General features: G+C 46.4%; 1 protein-coding gene across 1 annotated transcript in view; it reads right to left on the bottom strand.

The window, feature by feature from the left end:
- Window positions 1-14,157, bottom strand: part of nebl (nebulette) — a gene marked incomplete at its 3' end in the record, with an annotated part of 325,766 nt that overhangs the window by 205,763 nt on the left and 105,846 nt on the right. The window contains exon 4 of the mRNA XM_083658846.1: window positions 13,114-13,221. Coding sequence (XP_083514972.1) covers window positions 13,114-13,221 — 108 coding nt within the window. The remainder of the gene's footprint in view (window positions 1-13,113; window positions 13,222-14,157) is intronic.

Below are 14,157 nucleotides of genomic sequence, written 5' to 3' on the forward strand. Positions count from 1 at the left end.
TGTGTTGAAGAGCAGTCTTGACAATTTGAGGCACCAGTCGTGTTTTAGCTGCAGTGTGTCGGCTAATTGGCTAACGCTAAGCTAGCAGAGTGAGTGGCTGAGTGAGGGAGCGGCGGTGTGGCTGCTGTCATGGTGGACAGAGATGATTGGTGCAGAGCTGGGTGAGCAGTATAACCTGTGAATGTAGCTGTAGTCTATATGAGACACATTTTGTGATAAAAATCAGTTTTGCAGTTCTTTGAGCAAAGACAAGTTAGTGGATTTTGTGATACACATAGCGGAGCGCAGTGGAGATCAGCACTCTACTGAGTGTACATGTATAGTTTGTTTATAGGATCATATGGTCCATTCTACTGTAGACTGAGAAAATGTCATGACCCCAAAGACTTATGAATCCCTTCAGATAGTATAGTAAATAGACTATACTCTGTATCTATAGTCTCATAAAAGCATAGTTGGCTGGCCATGCGGGTAGTACAGCAGTAGATTCCCTGCCTTCCAACATGTGGGTCGCAGGTTCGAGCCCCTGTGTTACCTCCGGCTTGGTCGGGCGTCCATACAGGCACAATTGGCCATGTCTGCGGGTGGGAAGCCGGTTTAAGGATATGTGTCCTGGTCGCTGCACTAGTGCCTCCTCTGGTCGGTCGGGGGCACCTTGATCGGGGGAGTGGGGAACTGGGGAGAGTAGCGTGATCCTCCCTCGCGCTACGTCCTGCCCTATGTCCTGCTGGTGAAACTCCTCGCTGTCAAGTGAAAAGAAGCGGCTGGCGACTGCACATGTATCGGAGGAAGCATGTGCTAGTTTACAACTCTCCCCAGACCGGCAGAGGGGGTGGAGCTACGACCGGGACAGCAGGGGGAATTGGCCAAGTATTCATTCATTATTCATTTTCCCATAGACATTTATAAAAACCCTTATAAACAGAGTTTGACTTTGTCAAAACAAGCCATTCAGCTATGAATCAGGAGACACCATAAACATTTCACTCAAACCCAAACTAAAAACATACAAAATAAATAAAAATAAATACAATGGGGGAAGAAATTGGGGAGGAAGGGGGCGCTTTTTTCTTTTACTTCGGCCTCTCCTGATTCTGAATATAGCTGAATGGCTTGTTTTGCCCAAGTCCCATAGGAAGAATGGGGGGGGGGGGGGGGGGGGGGCAGGTGAATAATGTGAGGATAACAGAGAGGCTGGCAGTGTGATCATGGTGTCAGATGGCAGCCGATGTAAACAGGACACAGGGTCCTCACACACACACACACACACACACACACACACACACACACACACACACACACACACACACAGCCCTGACAGAGACCAGCCAGTCCACACAGCCTGAGCCAAGTGACCATCTGCTGCCCTGCTTCACTGCATCAACACTTACACTAACACAACACAACGAAACACAAGACAAGACAACACAAGACAAACAAACAAACAAACAAACAACTACAACACTAAATACCTGATGCAATGTTTTGAACATCACATAATATCAGAGTGGGAATTTTGGACTTTTGTATTTTTGGTACTGTAGCTGTAAGGCATACTTTCATTGTGTATAATAAGGCCGTTTATTGTGCAATTCTTCATTTTGATATCCTGACGCTGCCAGATGACTTGTTTTCACATAACCATCTGGGACCAAGTCGCTCGCCGGTCGGGAAACTGTTTAAAAGAAGCAGGCACTTTACAAAAATTATCTAGCAAGTGATTGGATGAACCAGCTGTCTATCACGTCTATCACAGGCTCGCTCTCGCTGGCATCACACCAAAGCCCGCCCGTATAGCTGCCTCATAGGACGCTGATTGGTGCGAACCACTGGTGGTTCAGATTCAAACCAATAGAATGGAGCATGGCGAGATCTTGTGATCTCGTGCTAATCCAGCTGCCTCGCAAGGTTATCATTTTGATGGACTGAAAGATTGTTTGTGTTGATTTCTTGAGTTTTTGTTTTATGATCTAATAATTAATGCTCTATGACAGTACAGTAAGTGCTATAAAGGAAATTATAAAAGTCCAGTGTGGACATGAGTATAGTATTTCAGGGTATTTGCAGGAATCCTGAAATTAAATTCAATACCTTTTAAGACCTTTTTTAGGACCCTTTCAATATATTTTTTAAGACCTTAACGCCACTTTCGTCACATCAGCGATTGGGGTGTAAATCGCAAGTTTAATCACGATACGATATTAATAATAAATTATAGCTGCTGCACAGCAATGGGTCGTGGCCGGGCAAGTCTCAAGGCTTTGAGCTATTATGACATCACAATTGCTCGAGTGACATCAGTGATGGCATCACATTTGCTTGACGGACTGATGACATCACAAATACAACCTAATTGCCATAGTAGGTAACTAAGGCAATTAGGCTATACACGGGGCCAGAATTCAACGTTTTGATGCACTGGGCAAAATTTTTGACCGATCGAAAATCTGTTTTGATACTTTTGTGTAGGACAGTCTAACGATGCAGATGCTGAAGTTTGGTGTCGTTTGAAGAAAAAATGTGGGAGGTGTAGTGTTTAATTAGTTGTACAGTTTTTGCAGTTTTGCGGTCTTTACACTTCATAATTGGCCATAGGTTGCGTTGTACAAAAGTTTCTCCTCATTTGGGCGCACATTTCGGTGAAAGTTGCAAAGCCGTAGCACGTATGCCTGATTTTTTATGAATTTTCAAAGTTTGAAACTTTAGACGGTCGCTGTAGTGCCACCGTTAGGACTATTGGCCCCAAATCTGCGTCAAAGACGTTTGGCATGGGACTGGACCTTTGTGCAAAGTTTGGTTAGTTTTCATGCATGGGAAGTCGAACTTCCTGGGAGAATAATAATAATAATAATATAGGCAAATACAATAAGTGGCCCTGCCGCTTCGCTGGCCCGGCCACTAATAATAACAACAATAATAATAATAACAATAAGATAAATCTCAAAGTACTACAGAGTAAAAAAAACAGAAACATAAAACGCATAAAAGGCAGAGAACATTTTAAAAAGTCACACATGAGGATGTGCTGGATAAGAGAAGGCCTCATTAATAATTAATCAAAGGATATAGGTAAAGTAGGCAATGCCGATAAGACAAAATTACAGAGCAACACAAAGTTAAGAGAAAGCTCTCTTGAAATGGAAGTTTTTTTTTAAAGGTGTCAACAGTCTGTGGGGCCCTCAAGTGGTTACGAAGGGTATTCCAAAGACGGGGTGAAGCCGAGCAGAAGGCCCGATCCCCCATAGTGCGAATCTTAGTCTTTGGGGGGTGGACAAGGTTTGTGTTACTGGAACGCAGGTTGCGGGAGGAGGATTGTGGAGTAAGAACTTCCTTGAGGTAGGGAGGGGCATGTCTGTGGATGCACTGATGTGCTAGCAGAGATGTTTTGTATTCAATCATGGAGGAGACAGGGAGCCAGTGTAGAGAGTGTAGGACGGGAGTGATATGTTCATATTTTTGCAATCTCATCAGGATCCTAGCAGCACTGTTCTGGATGTATTAGCAAGAGCATCTGAAGGCTCTTGCTAGGAATCCCAATGAGCAGTGCATTACAGTAATCCAGCCTTGAGCAGACAAAGGCGTGGTACAGCTGTTTTATCTGGGCATCAAAGGTCAGGTGAGGGTCAAACCTAACGCCCAGATTGGTGACTGATGAGGAGAGGGGAATGTCTTGGCCAGAAAAGGTGATGTGGGTTATGGGAGATGACTGGACCTGATGTATATATTATATAGATTCTTTGGATAATACGTTATTTGCTGATATCACAAAGTCTGCCACCATACTGTAAGATTTTGATTCAATTCAAGGGTCTGCAATCGATACCACTATCGATATCATATGCCCATTTAACTCAATAGGCTACCGGTATGATCACATTGAAGAAATATCCACAACATGTAATGTAAGGACATTAATTTTCCCTAAATTGATTCATCAACTCTTAATACTTTTCAAACCCCACGGATACCCTGTATTTACTGAGCGGATACCCTGTATTTACTGATACCCTGTATTTACTGAGCGGATACCCTGTATTTACTGATACCCTGTATTTACTGAGTTACTATAAGCGAAAAATTTGCATGGAGTCGCCTTCACCCTGTTTAGCCCTGCCCCGCTGGTCTCTTGGTTCTGCAGCTTGATTGGCTCTCTTGCTGTCCTTCATTGGTCTATTTTGAATTCGGTCTTGTCATTTGTCCTCGTCTGTGACGCCAGCAGATGCCAGATATCGCAGCAATCTTTTTCAGTCACATCCAATACAAAGTGAATGGGGTGGATTTTTGCTGCTTAAGCTCGGTTCACATGGGGTGCTACACAGAAGCAGCGCTGAATCAGCGCTTCACAGAAGCTTCGAGCAGGAGCCTTGCCGTTCACACCAGAAGCACTCTCTTTTCCTCAGCGCCTCGCTCGGCGCTGCCCTCCCCCCGCTCACAACTTGCATTGACTTCATGCCTGGCTGCTCAGGTGCAGCGCGCATGCTTGGAAAATAACACAGAAGTTGAAACTATCGCTGCAGCGTAGCTTCAGCGTGACGTGGCGTGCGGCTGGTGTGATCGGTCTCGCTGTTAACAAGGACACTGAAATGAAACTGCCTCCACGCTGCGTAGCTTCAGTGTAGCTCCGGTGTATGGTGTGAACGAGGGCTGAAGGGGGTGTTACTGGAGCAGGGCGGCACGAGGTGGATGATGTAAATAAACCAGAGAGCTCATTAGTGAGTTCCATGTGGGAGGAAACAACATGTCTGCTGCAAATAGCTTCATGCATGTTGTTCCCATGTAGCTGCAGACATGATGACAGAGGAGACATGCCAAACTACCACCACTCACCAAGCACAGCCTACAGCCAGCCACATCAAAGGACCAGGACATCCCGCCAAGGAGGAGTGTACGTGGGTGTGTGTGTGAGAGAGAGAGTGAGAGAGAAAGGAAGTGTGTCTTTATGGATGTGTGCGTATGAACTTGTATTTGTGTGAGTGTGTGCATGTGTGTGTTTGTGTGAGAGTGGAAGATGTGTGTATGAGAGAGAGAGAATGCAAGAGTGTGTGTGTGTGTGTGTGTGTGTGTGTGTGTGTGTGTGTGTGTGTGTGTGTGTGTGTGTGTGTGTCTGTGTATGTATTTGATTGCTTGTGAGACACATAATTGTACTTGTATATAACTGATTATTGTGTGTGTGTGTGTGTGTGTGTGTGTGTGTTTGTGGGAGGGAGTGTGTGTGTGTGTGTGTGTGTGTGTGTGTGTGTGTGTGTGTGTGTGTGTGTGTGTGTGTGTGTGTGTGTGTGTGTGTGTGTGTGTGTGTGTGTGTGCGTGTGTGTATCTCGAGGCTAACCAACTGTAATATTCTGAGCTGACTTTAAACAGCGGGTGTGAACACACAGATGTCCCTTGAAACACAGAGTTGACAGGAGGCTCCAGCTGCTGGGTGATCCTCTCACACTGTACCAAACCATTCCAATGCTCCTCCATCACATCGCTAGCTTGTCTGGGAAGATAAGCAGGCTGGCTTTGTTAGTCCTTCAATGGAGCTGGTGCTGGAATTGGTGTTAGAGGAATAGTAGGAGGTGCTCTTCCCTCTGGTCAGAGAAGTGGAAGTGCCTTAAACCTGCATTCTTTCTAATGGCCAACAGAGGGGTGACTCCACTGGCTCCAAAAAGAAGTCTGATTGTATGAAAGTGAATGGAAAAATGACCATACTTCTCACTTGATTTATGACCTCAGTAAACACTTTCCTAATGATTTTATGGTCTCAATACAGCACGATGTTCATTTAGCAAATTATGGTCCCATTTAAAGTCAAATAGACGATAAAGCAGACTATATGCGGCGTCGGGCCCGGCGTTGGGGGCGGGCCAGACCGGGCCAGGCCCGCCCATTCCCCGTCTTTGCCCAGCCAAATGAGAACGGTGGCTCGCTCTAGGGGAGAGCAGAGCAAGGAACTAACCATTCTACACTGAAACGGATATTGGTGTGATGTGTATACTGTATACCACTCTCATACCATGTGTGTATCACTTAGGGCGTCGAGACATAGTCTATTTTTTATTTGTCTTTATTGAATGTTCCAAAACTGCATGTTTAACTAAGAATAAGCTAATGATTATTTCCACCCACCACTTATTTAATTTGGTTACTTTTATGTCAAAAGTTTGTAGGAACAAAGCATGCTGGGGGAAATCTGCAAATGTGTTTGTCCAATAGAGAACCGCAGGAACGAGTCCGGAAATCATCGATGCTAACACTCCTGGTTCTTCACTGTTTTCGCCTATGGGAGTTTTGAATGGTTTTTTGGCGCGATGCTTCTAATAATCTCTCTGGGCAACGCTGGCTTAATCAAACGCGAACCAGTGTTTAGTAATATTATCTTCACACACGAGGGCCACTTTTATGAGTTTTGAAGCTTTTACGTGCCGTTAAAAGGGCGGCTAGCTAGCAAACGGCTAAATGAGACTACACTGTTGAGTCAATGGGGATATATACGTCAATAACGTCACCACTTCAAAGGACGAACACGGAAATTATTTTTCCCTCACCTGATTCAGCCCATTCAGCCCGGGGTAATCAGTGCACACATCAACAACAGTACAGGTTGAGTGCTGACGTGACGTGGAAGCCTATGCGACAGTGTGTAGTTCTGGATTAGCTTAGCTCGAGCTTTTTACTTCTAGGGCTCGCATTTACGCTTCAAAACTCATGAAAGTGGTCCTCATGTGTGAAGATTATCCGACTGAAGTTTGGTTCGCGTTTGATTAAGCTTGCCTTGCCCAGAGACCTTATTTGAAGCATCACAGCAAAAACCCATTCAAAAATCCCATAGACAGAAACAGTGAAGAACCAGGAAGTCCGGGACTTCCGCGTTCTGACTACAAAAATACGTCATCCCTGCGGTTCTCTATGCTCCAATGGCATTGCTCCCTGTCAGAACTTGCTTGGATGTCGTAGTAGCAAAATAAATTAATAGCAGATGACGTCAGGGTTTAGCAAACCCAGATTGCAATGCTGAGTGAGTGAGCTAGTAATTTAAAATGAGATATTCCCATCTCCACCTTCCTTTCAGCTCTGGCTGATGGACATGGTCTCAGTTAGATGTATGGAGAGAGATTCAGGTTCCTGAGGACCAACTCACTGAAGACATTTTCAACTATCATGGAACCCGTTCCTGGCTTACTTTGACAAGGTTAAAAGCGACAAGTAACTTGTCCAGCTGTTCTCTCATGGACCACTTGCACATAACATAAACACCTTATGTGGCTGGTACAGCAGCACCACATTTTGGTGTTGGAATATTGATAATATATGAATGTTTTTTTTCTTCTTCCTGTGTCTGAGCTTGTTTTTGTTCTTATGCTCTGAAAAATGTGAAAAATAAAATATTGGGGTTGCAAAAACCCCATTCTTTCCCAATGTTCACCCCCCTTGGAGTGCCCCCCCCCCCCAAGCTAATTAAATGCCCCCTCTGTAATTTGGGTCTGGAGCCGGGCCTGTGCGGCGTGAGAGAGTCTTTGGTACATGACATCACACACAGCTTTGAATGGACCTCAAGACACAAAATGAAACACTGGACAGTGGAGAATATGAGTTAGAAGTGAGATGGTTTCTCCTTCCTTCCTTCCTACCTTCCTTCTCTCTCATCATCAGGTCAACCTTGAAAAGAGCAGGGTAACAAAATAAAAATGTGTGGGCTGTAGAATGTCACTCTATTGGAGAGAGAGAGAGAGAGTGTGTGTATGTGCGCGTGCATGTGTTAATTAACACAGCGGAATGATACGATCACTCGGTCAGGTAAGCAGGCAGGTTAGCCCAGAGCCGAGAGGGAGCGAGGAGAGAGATAATGCAAAGAGAGGGAGATAGATGGGGGTTAGAGAGACAAAAAGAAAGCATGAGAGAGGACATAAAGAGAGACAGACAGAGAGCAAAAGTGGGAGGGAGAGAGAGAGAGAGAGAGAGAGAGAGACATTACCTTGGCATCATCTGTTTGGGTCAGTGGGTCATCAGGCCATGCAACATCTGGGACACCTATATGCACACACACACACACACACACACACACACACACACACACACACACACACACACACACACAAACACACACACAAAGAGTGAAGACTTGAGAGCAGAGCTACAGTTTTGTGCATGGCCAAAATGAATAGCCTGGTAAAAACCATCCTGATCACATGACCTCACATTCTGTTTCACTCTACGTATCAGTCTGGACTTCCAGTAACTCACATCAAGTTCCTGAAATTAGAATGTAATTTGGGCCAATCAGGGACTGCGTTGTATTTGATGACGTGAGCAGGCCAATCAGCGCTGGCAAAACAGTATGGGGTCTGCCCGAAACACGGAGCAGTACCATTAATGTTAGTAGCCGTAAGTGCAGTTACTGCAGAAACAGACTCAATAACAACAATTAACAAGAACAAGAGTGTGCACCAGCAGAGGAAAAGACGTTTTCGCTATTGCGAAAAATCAAAGTACAACACAAACTGTCAATTTTGCTCTCTTGCGAGTACAAAACGGGTCCATTGGAGTGAATGGAGATGTCGCAACTCTTCTCTATATACAGCTCTGGATTTGGCTACGCCGATTGGTTGAAGGACTGGATTTGGCTACGCTGATTAGTTGAAGGACTGGATTTGGCTACGCTGATTGGCTGAAGGAGTTGTCTGTCAAGGCAAGTACTCCCACCCACTGAAATCACTGTGGATGGCTTGGAGTCCAGACTGATACGTAGAGCCAAACAGAATGTGAGTTCACGTGATGAAGAAGGTTTTAACCAGGCTACAAAATGTTGATTCAAAATGACTTGAATTAACAAATGTCTCTATACTGTAGAAGTTATCTTTGATTTTCACATTGATTCTACTGTTGATTCGTTAATATTAGCAATATTATTTGAAATGTACTCAAAAAAACACACGGCAAAGAAAGTCACTTACATGAACTGCTTGGTGAAGAAGATCCTCTTCAAACTGCTGACGTTGTCAAAACTGGCGGGCTGGATGATGTCATGATGTAGCATGTGTGTGGGTGTGTGGGTGGGTGTATCACAGATTTGTTTCCCTGACCGACAACCGACACTCATTAACCAAAATAACCGACAAGATTAAAATGTACTATTTATAGCCTAATGCATTCCCTTGGCTGGCCAAGTTGGTGCAACACTTTCACGTTTGCCCGTGCGGTGCAGAGCGTGTTTCAGTGGATGACATGTCACAAGGCTGCAGGGCGCACTGACGAGGTAGGCTATAGAGACACTGCATGAAATAGGCCACGCCCATCACAGGGGAAAGCTCTCCATTCAGTTCCATACACCAGCATCATTTTCCTTGAATTAAACATAGCTAAAAGCTGTTGTGTGCTGGGCTGTGCAGACAACAAATGTAAAAAATCGCAAATTAAAGTTTTTTTGTACTCCCGAGCAAAACAAGGAAGCCATTGAGAATCGGCGAGAAGAAAAATGTGGATCTAGCTGTCAAGGAATTAAGTTGAAGTGTTAATATTCCGTATATATGATCTTTGTTTGCAACATGTGACATAGGAGAACGCCAGGATTGGGGGGGTTTGTTTCCACCCGTTTTGGGCGTGGTTTCTGAATGATGGCGCGCTCCGCAGTGTCTCAATATGCTCTGTGTCTGCCTGTACTGACGATGTAGGCTATATGCTCTGTGTCTGCCTGTACTGACGACGTAGGCTATATGCTCTGTGTCTGCCTGTAATGACGATGTAGGCTATAGGTCTGTGTCTGCCTGTACTGATGACGTAGGCTATAGGTCTGTGTCTGCCTGTACTGACAAGGTAGGCTATATGCTCTGTGTCTGCCTGTACTGACGACGTAGGCTATATGCTCTGTGTCTGCCTGTACTGACGAGGTAGGCTATATGCTCTGTGTCTGCCTGTACTGACGACGTAGGCTATATGCTCTGTGTCTGCCTGTACTGATGACGTAGGCTATATGCTCTGTGTCTGCCTGTACTGATGACGTAGGCTATACTGTAGGTCTGTGTCTGCCTGTACTGACGACATAGGCTATGCTCTGTGTCTGCCTGTACTGATGACGTAGGCTATAGGTCTGTGTATGCCTGTACTGACGACGTAGGCTATATGCTCTGTGTCTGCCTGTACTGATGACGTAGGCTATAGGTCTGTGTCTGCCTGTACTGACGAGGTAGGCTATAGGTCTGTGTATGCCTGTACTGATGACGTAGGCTATAGGTCTGTGTATGCCTGTACTGACGACGTAGGCTATATGCTCTGTGTCTGCCTGTACTGATGACGTAGGCTATAGGTCTGTGTCTGCCTGTACTGACGAGGTAGGCTATATGTTCTGTGTCTGCCTGTACTGATGACGTAGGCTATAGGTCTGTGTCTGCCTGTACTGATGACGTAGGCTATAGGTCTGTGTCTGCCTGTACTGATGACGTAGGCTATAGGTCTGTGTCTGCCTGTACTGATGACGTAGGCTATATGTTCTGTGTCTACCTGTACTGATGACGTAGGCTATATGCTCTGTGTCTGCCTGTACTGATGACGTAGGCTATATGTTCTGTGTCTACCTGTACTGATGACGTAGGCTATATGCTCTGTGTCTGCCTGTACTGATGACGTAGGCTATATGCTCTGTGTCGGCCTGTTCTGACGAGGTAGGCTATATGTTCTGTGTCTGCCTGTACTGATGACGTAGGCTATATGCTCTGTGTCTGCCTGTACTGACGAGGTAGGCTATATGCTCTGTGTCTGCCTGTACTGACGAGGTAGGCTATATGTTCTGTGTCTGCCTGTACTGACGAGGTAGGCTATATGTTCTGTGTCTGCCTGTACTGACGACGTAGGCTATATGCTCTGTGTCTGCCTATACTGACGACGTAGGCTATATGCTCTGTGTCTGCCTGTACTGACGACGTAGGCTATATGCTCTGTGTCTGCCTGTACTGACGAGGTAGGCTATATGCTCTGTGTCTGCCTGTACTGACGAGGTAGGCTATATGCTCTGTGTCTGCCTGTACTGACGACGTAGGCTATATGCTCTGTGTCTGCCTGTACTGATGACGTAGGCTATATGCTCTGTGTCTGCCTGTACTGACAACGTAGGCTATATGCTCTGTGTCTGCCTGTACTGACGATGTAGCCTATATGTTCTGTGTCTGCCTGTACTGATGAGGTAGCCTATATGCTCTGTGTCTGCCTGTACTGACAACGTAGGCTATATGCTCTGTGTCTGCCTGTACTGACGATGTAGGCTATATGTTCTGTGTCTGCGTGTACTGACAATGTAGGCTATATGCTCTGTGTCTGCCTGTACTGACGACGTAGGCTATATGCTCTGTGTCTGCCTGTACTGATGACGTAGGCTATATGCTCTGTGTCTGCCTGTACTGACGACGTAAGCTATATGCTCTGTGTCTGCCTGTACTGATGATGTAGGCTATATGTTCTGTGTCTGCCTGTACTGACGACGTAGGCTATATGCTCTGTGTCTACCTGTACTGATGACGTAGGCTATATGCTCTGTGTCTGCCTGTACTGATGACGTAGGCTATATGCTCTGTGTCTGCCTGTACTGATGACGTAGGCTATATGCTCTGTGTCTACCTGTACTGATGACGTAGGCTATAGGTCTGTGTCTGCCTGTACTGATGACGTAGGCTATAGGTCTGTGTCTGCCTGTACTGACGATGCCATATTGTTTCCATGGGCACAACATGTCGGTAAGCAGTTAATCAATGCATAGCCTACAAATGGATAAAAAACTCTCGTAACGGACAAGCCCATCTTTTATTGTCACACGAACACCACAATACATGCATGCGGCCACAACACACTCATGCTGACGGTGGCCGGTGAAAAGTGTCCTCTGCATTTAACCCATCCAGGCATGTCCTTTCCTCCGAGGGGCAGGCCAGGAGCAGTGGTCGCTTTCTCGTACAGCGCCCGGGGACCAACTTCGGATGTTGTCCTCACTGGTCGGATGACGATGACGATCTGATCTTCTGCATGTTTTTAGTGGGGGGGTCATATACGGAGGAACCCCCTGGGGGGAGCACGGGGAGAACATGCAAACGCCACACAGAGAGAAAGGCCCTTACGACGAGATAACCCACCTGGGCAGTAGGCACTGAAGATATGGGGGGGGAACACAACCACAGCGCTCACAGTGTCCCAGGCGAGAATCAAACTCAGGACCTTCTAACTGTGAGGCGACAGCGCTACCGACTGCGCCACCATACCACCGTACCACCGGATCTCGCTCTGAATGAGTCTAATGTGCGCATATCATGTCTGTCATTTGGCGAAGCAGCTCTGTACTCACTCTGATAAACAGTCCATCTCCCGTTGTTCAATTCCTCTGAAGCGTGTGTTCTAATGGTAAAGAGCAACGTTAACGCTAACTAACGCTGCTCAACGCTCAACATGCAGCGTGGTTGGAGACTTAATCGAAGAGGACGACAATTAAATGTGAAGATAGCCTACAAAATACACAGCACATTGCCTGCATGAGTTATTTATTAAGAAATAGATTGTATTGTATAGCTTATTTTTCTTTTACCATGCAACAAACATTTAGTTTTTTAAATTACTTGGGGTAAAGCGTTTTTTCTTTTCTTTTTTTAACTGATTAAGTGATAGTATTAATGTTTAAACGGTTGGTTATCAGTTAAACTGTAATCGGTTGACATCCCTAGTGTGTTTGTGTGTGTGTGTGTGTGTGTGTGTGTGTGTGTGTGTAATTGTGCTCAGTGACCCAAGTGCACCCCCCCAGTTTTTTCTCACACATTCACTTCACTTCACTTCACGCGCACGCACGCACGCACACGCACACACACACACACACACACACACACACACACACACACACACACACACACAGCAGGACAAACAGGAAGAGGACATGCCCAGCGACCATGGCAACTGGGAGGAAGTGACCTCATACAGGAAGAGTGTGTGTGTGTGTGTGTGTGTGTGTGTGTGTGTGTGTGTGTGTGTGTGTGTGTGTGTTGTTTATGTGTGCATGTGCATCTGCGTTTGTGTGTGTGTGTGTGTGTGTGTGTGTGTGTGTGTGTATGTGTGTGTGTGTGTGTGTGTGTGTGTATGTGTGTGTGTGTGTGTGTTTGTGCGTACGTTACTGATCTGCTCCTGAGTCTTTCTGAGTCTCTGCATCTCTGGAGTGTCAGACACGATGCTGAACCCCCGACCTTTACTCTCCTCAAAGTCCTTCTTATACCTCACCTGGAGAGAGAGCGAGAGAGAGAGAGAGAGAGAGAGAGAGATGGAGGGAGGGAGAGAGACAGAGGGGGAGAGAGGGAGAGACAGAGAGAGAGGGGGAGAGGGACGGAGTGAGGGAGGGAGAGAGACAGAGGGGGAGAGAGGGAGAGACAGAGAGAGAGGGGGAGAGGGAGAGAGGGACAGAGTGAGGGAGAGAGGGACGGAGTGAGGGAGAGAGAGAGACAGAGGGGGAGAGGGAGAGACAGAGAGAGGGGGGAGAGGGACGGAGTGAGGGAGGGAGAGAGACAGAGGGGGAGAGAGGGAGAGACAGAGAGAGAGGGGGAGAGGGACGGAGTGAGGGAGGGAGAGAGACAGAGGGGGAGAGAGGGAGAGACAGAGAGAGAGGGGGAGAGGGACGGAGTGAGGGAGGGAGAGAGACAGAGGGGGAGAGAGGGAGAGACAGAGAGAGAGGGGGAGAGGGAGAGAGGGACAGAGTGAGGGAGAGAGGGACGGAGTGAAGGAGAGAGAGAGACAGAGGGGGAGAGGGAGAGACAGAGAGAGGGGGGAGAGGGAGAGAGAGGGACGGAGGAAGGGAGAGAGGGAGAGAGAGAGAGATGATTGATTTCAACATGGAGCTGGTATCACCATTCATATTTAAAGTGTAACTTACCCCCCAAACACTTTTTTTCAGCTTTTAACCAATATATATGGGGGTGGTGTGTGAAGAATTCTGGTAAAAATTTCCACATTTGAGACCAAACTGTTACCATTGTACCATTTGTAACATTTCAGCAGCATAATGCCCTCTATGGGTTCAAACCTGCTTTTTTGTGTGCCCTCAAATGAATAGGAGATTTGGTACATCGTGACGTCACGGTGGTATTTGCGCATGCCCCACTCATGTGAAAAATAGTTTTTTCCCCCCATGTGATTACTGTAGTTCACGCGGCGTGAGCCCTT

Source organism: Poromitra crassiceps, assembly GCF_964638095.1.
Source record: "Poromitra crassiceps genome assembly, chromosome: 2".
In the NCBI taxonomy this organism is placed as follows: domain Eukaryota; kingdom Metazoa; phylum Chordata; class Actinopteri; order Beryciformes; family Melamphaidae; genus Poromitra; species Poromitra crassiceps.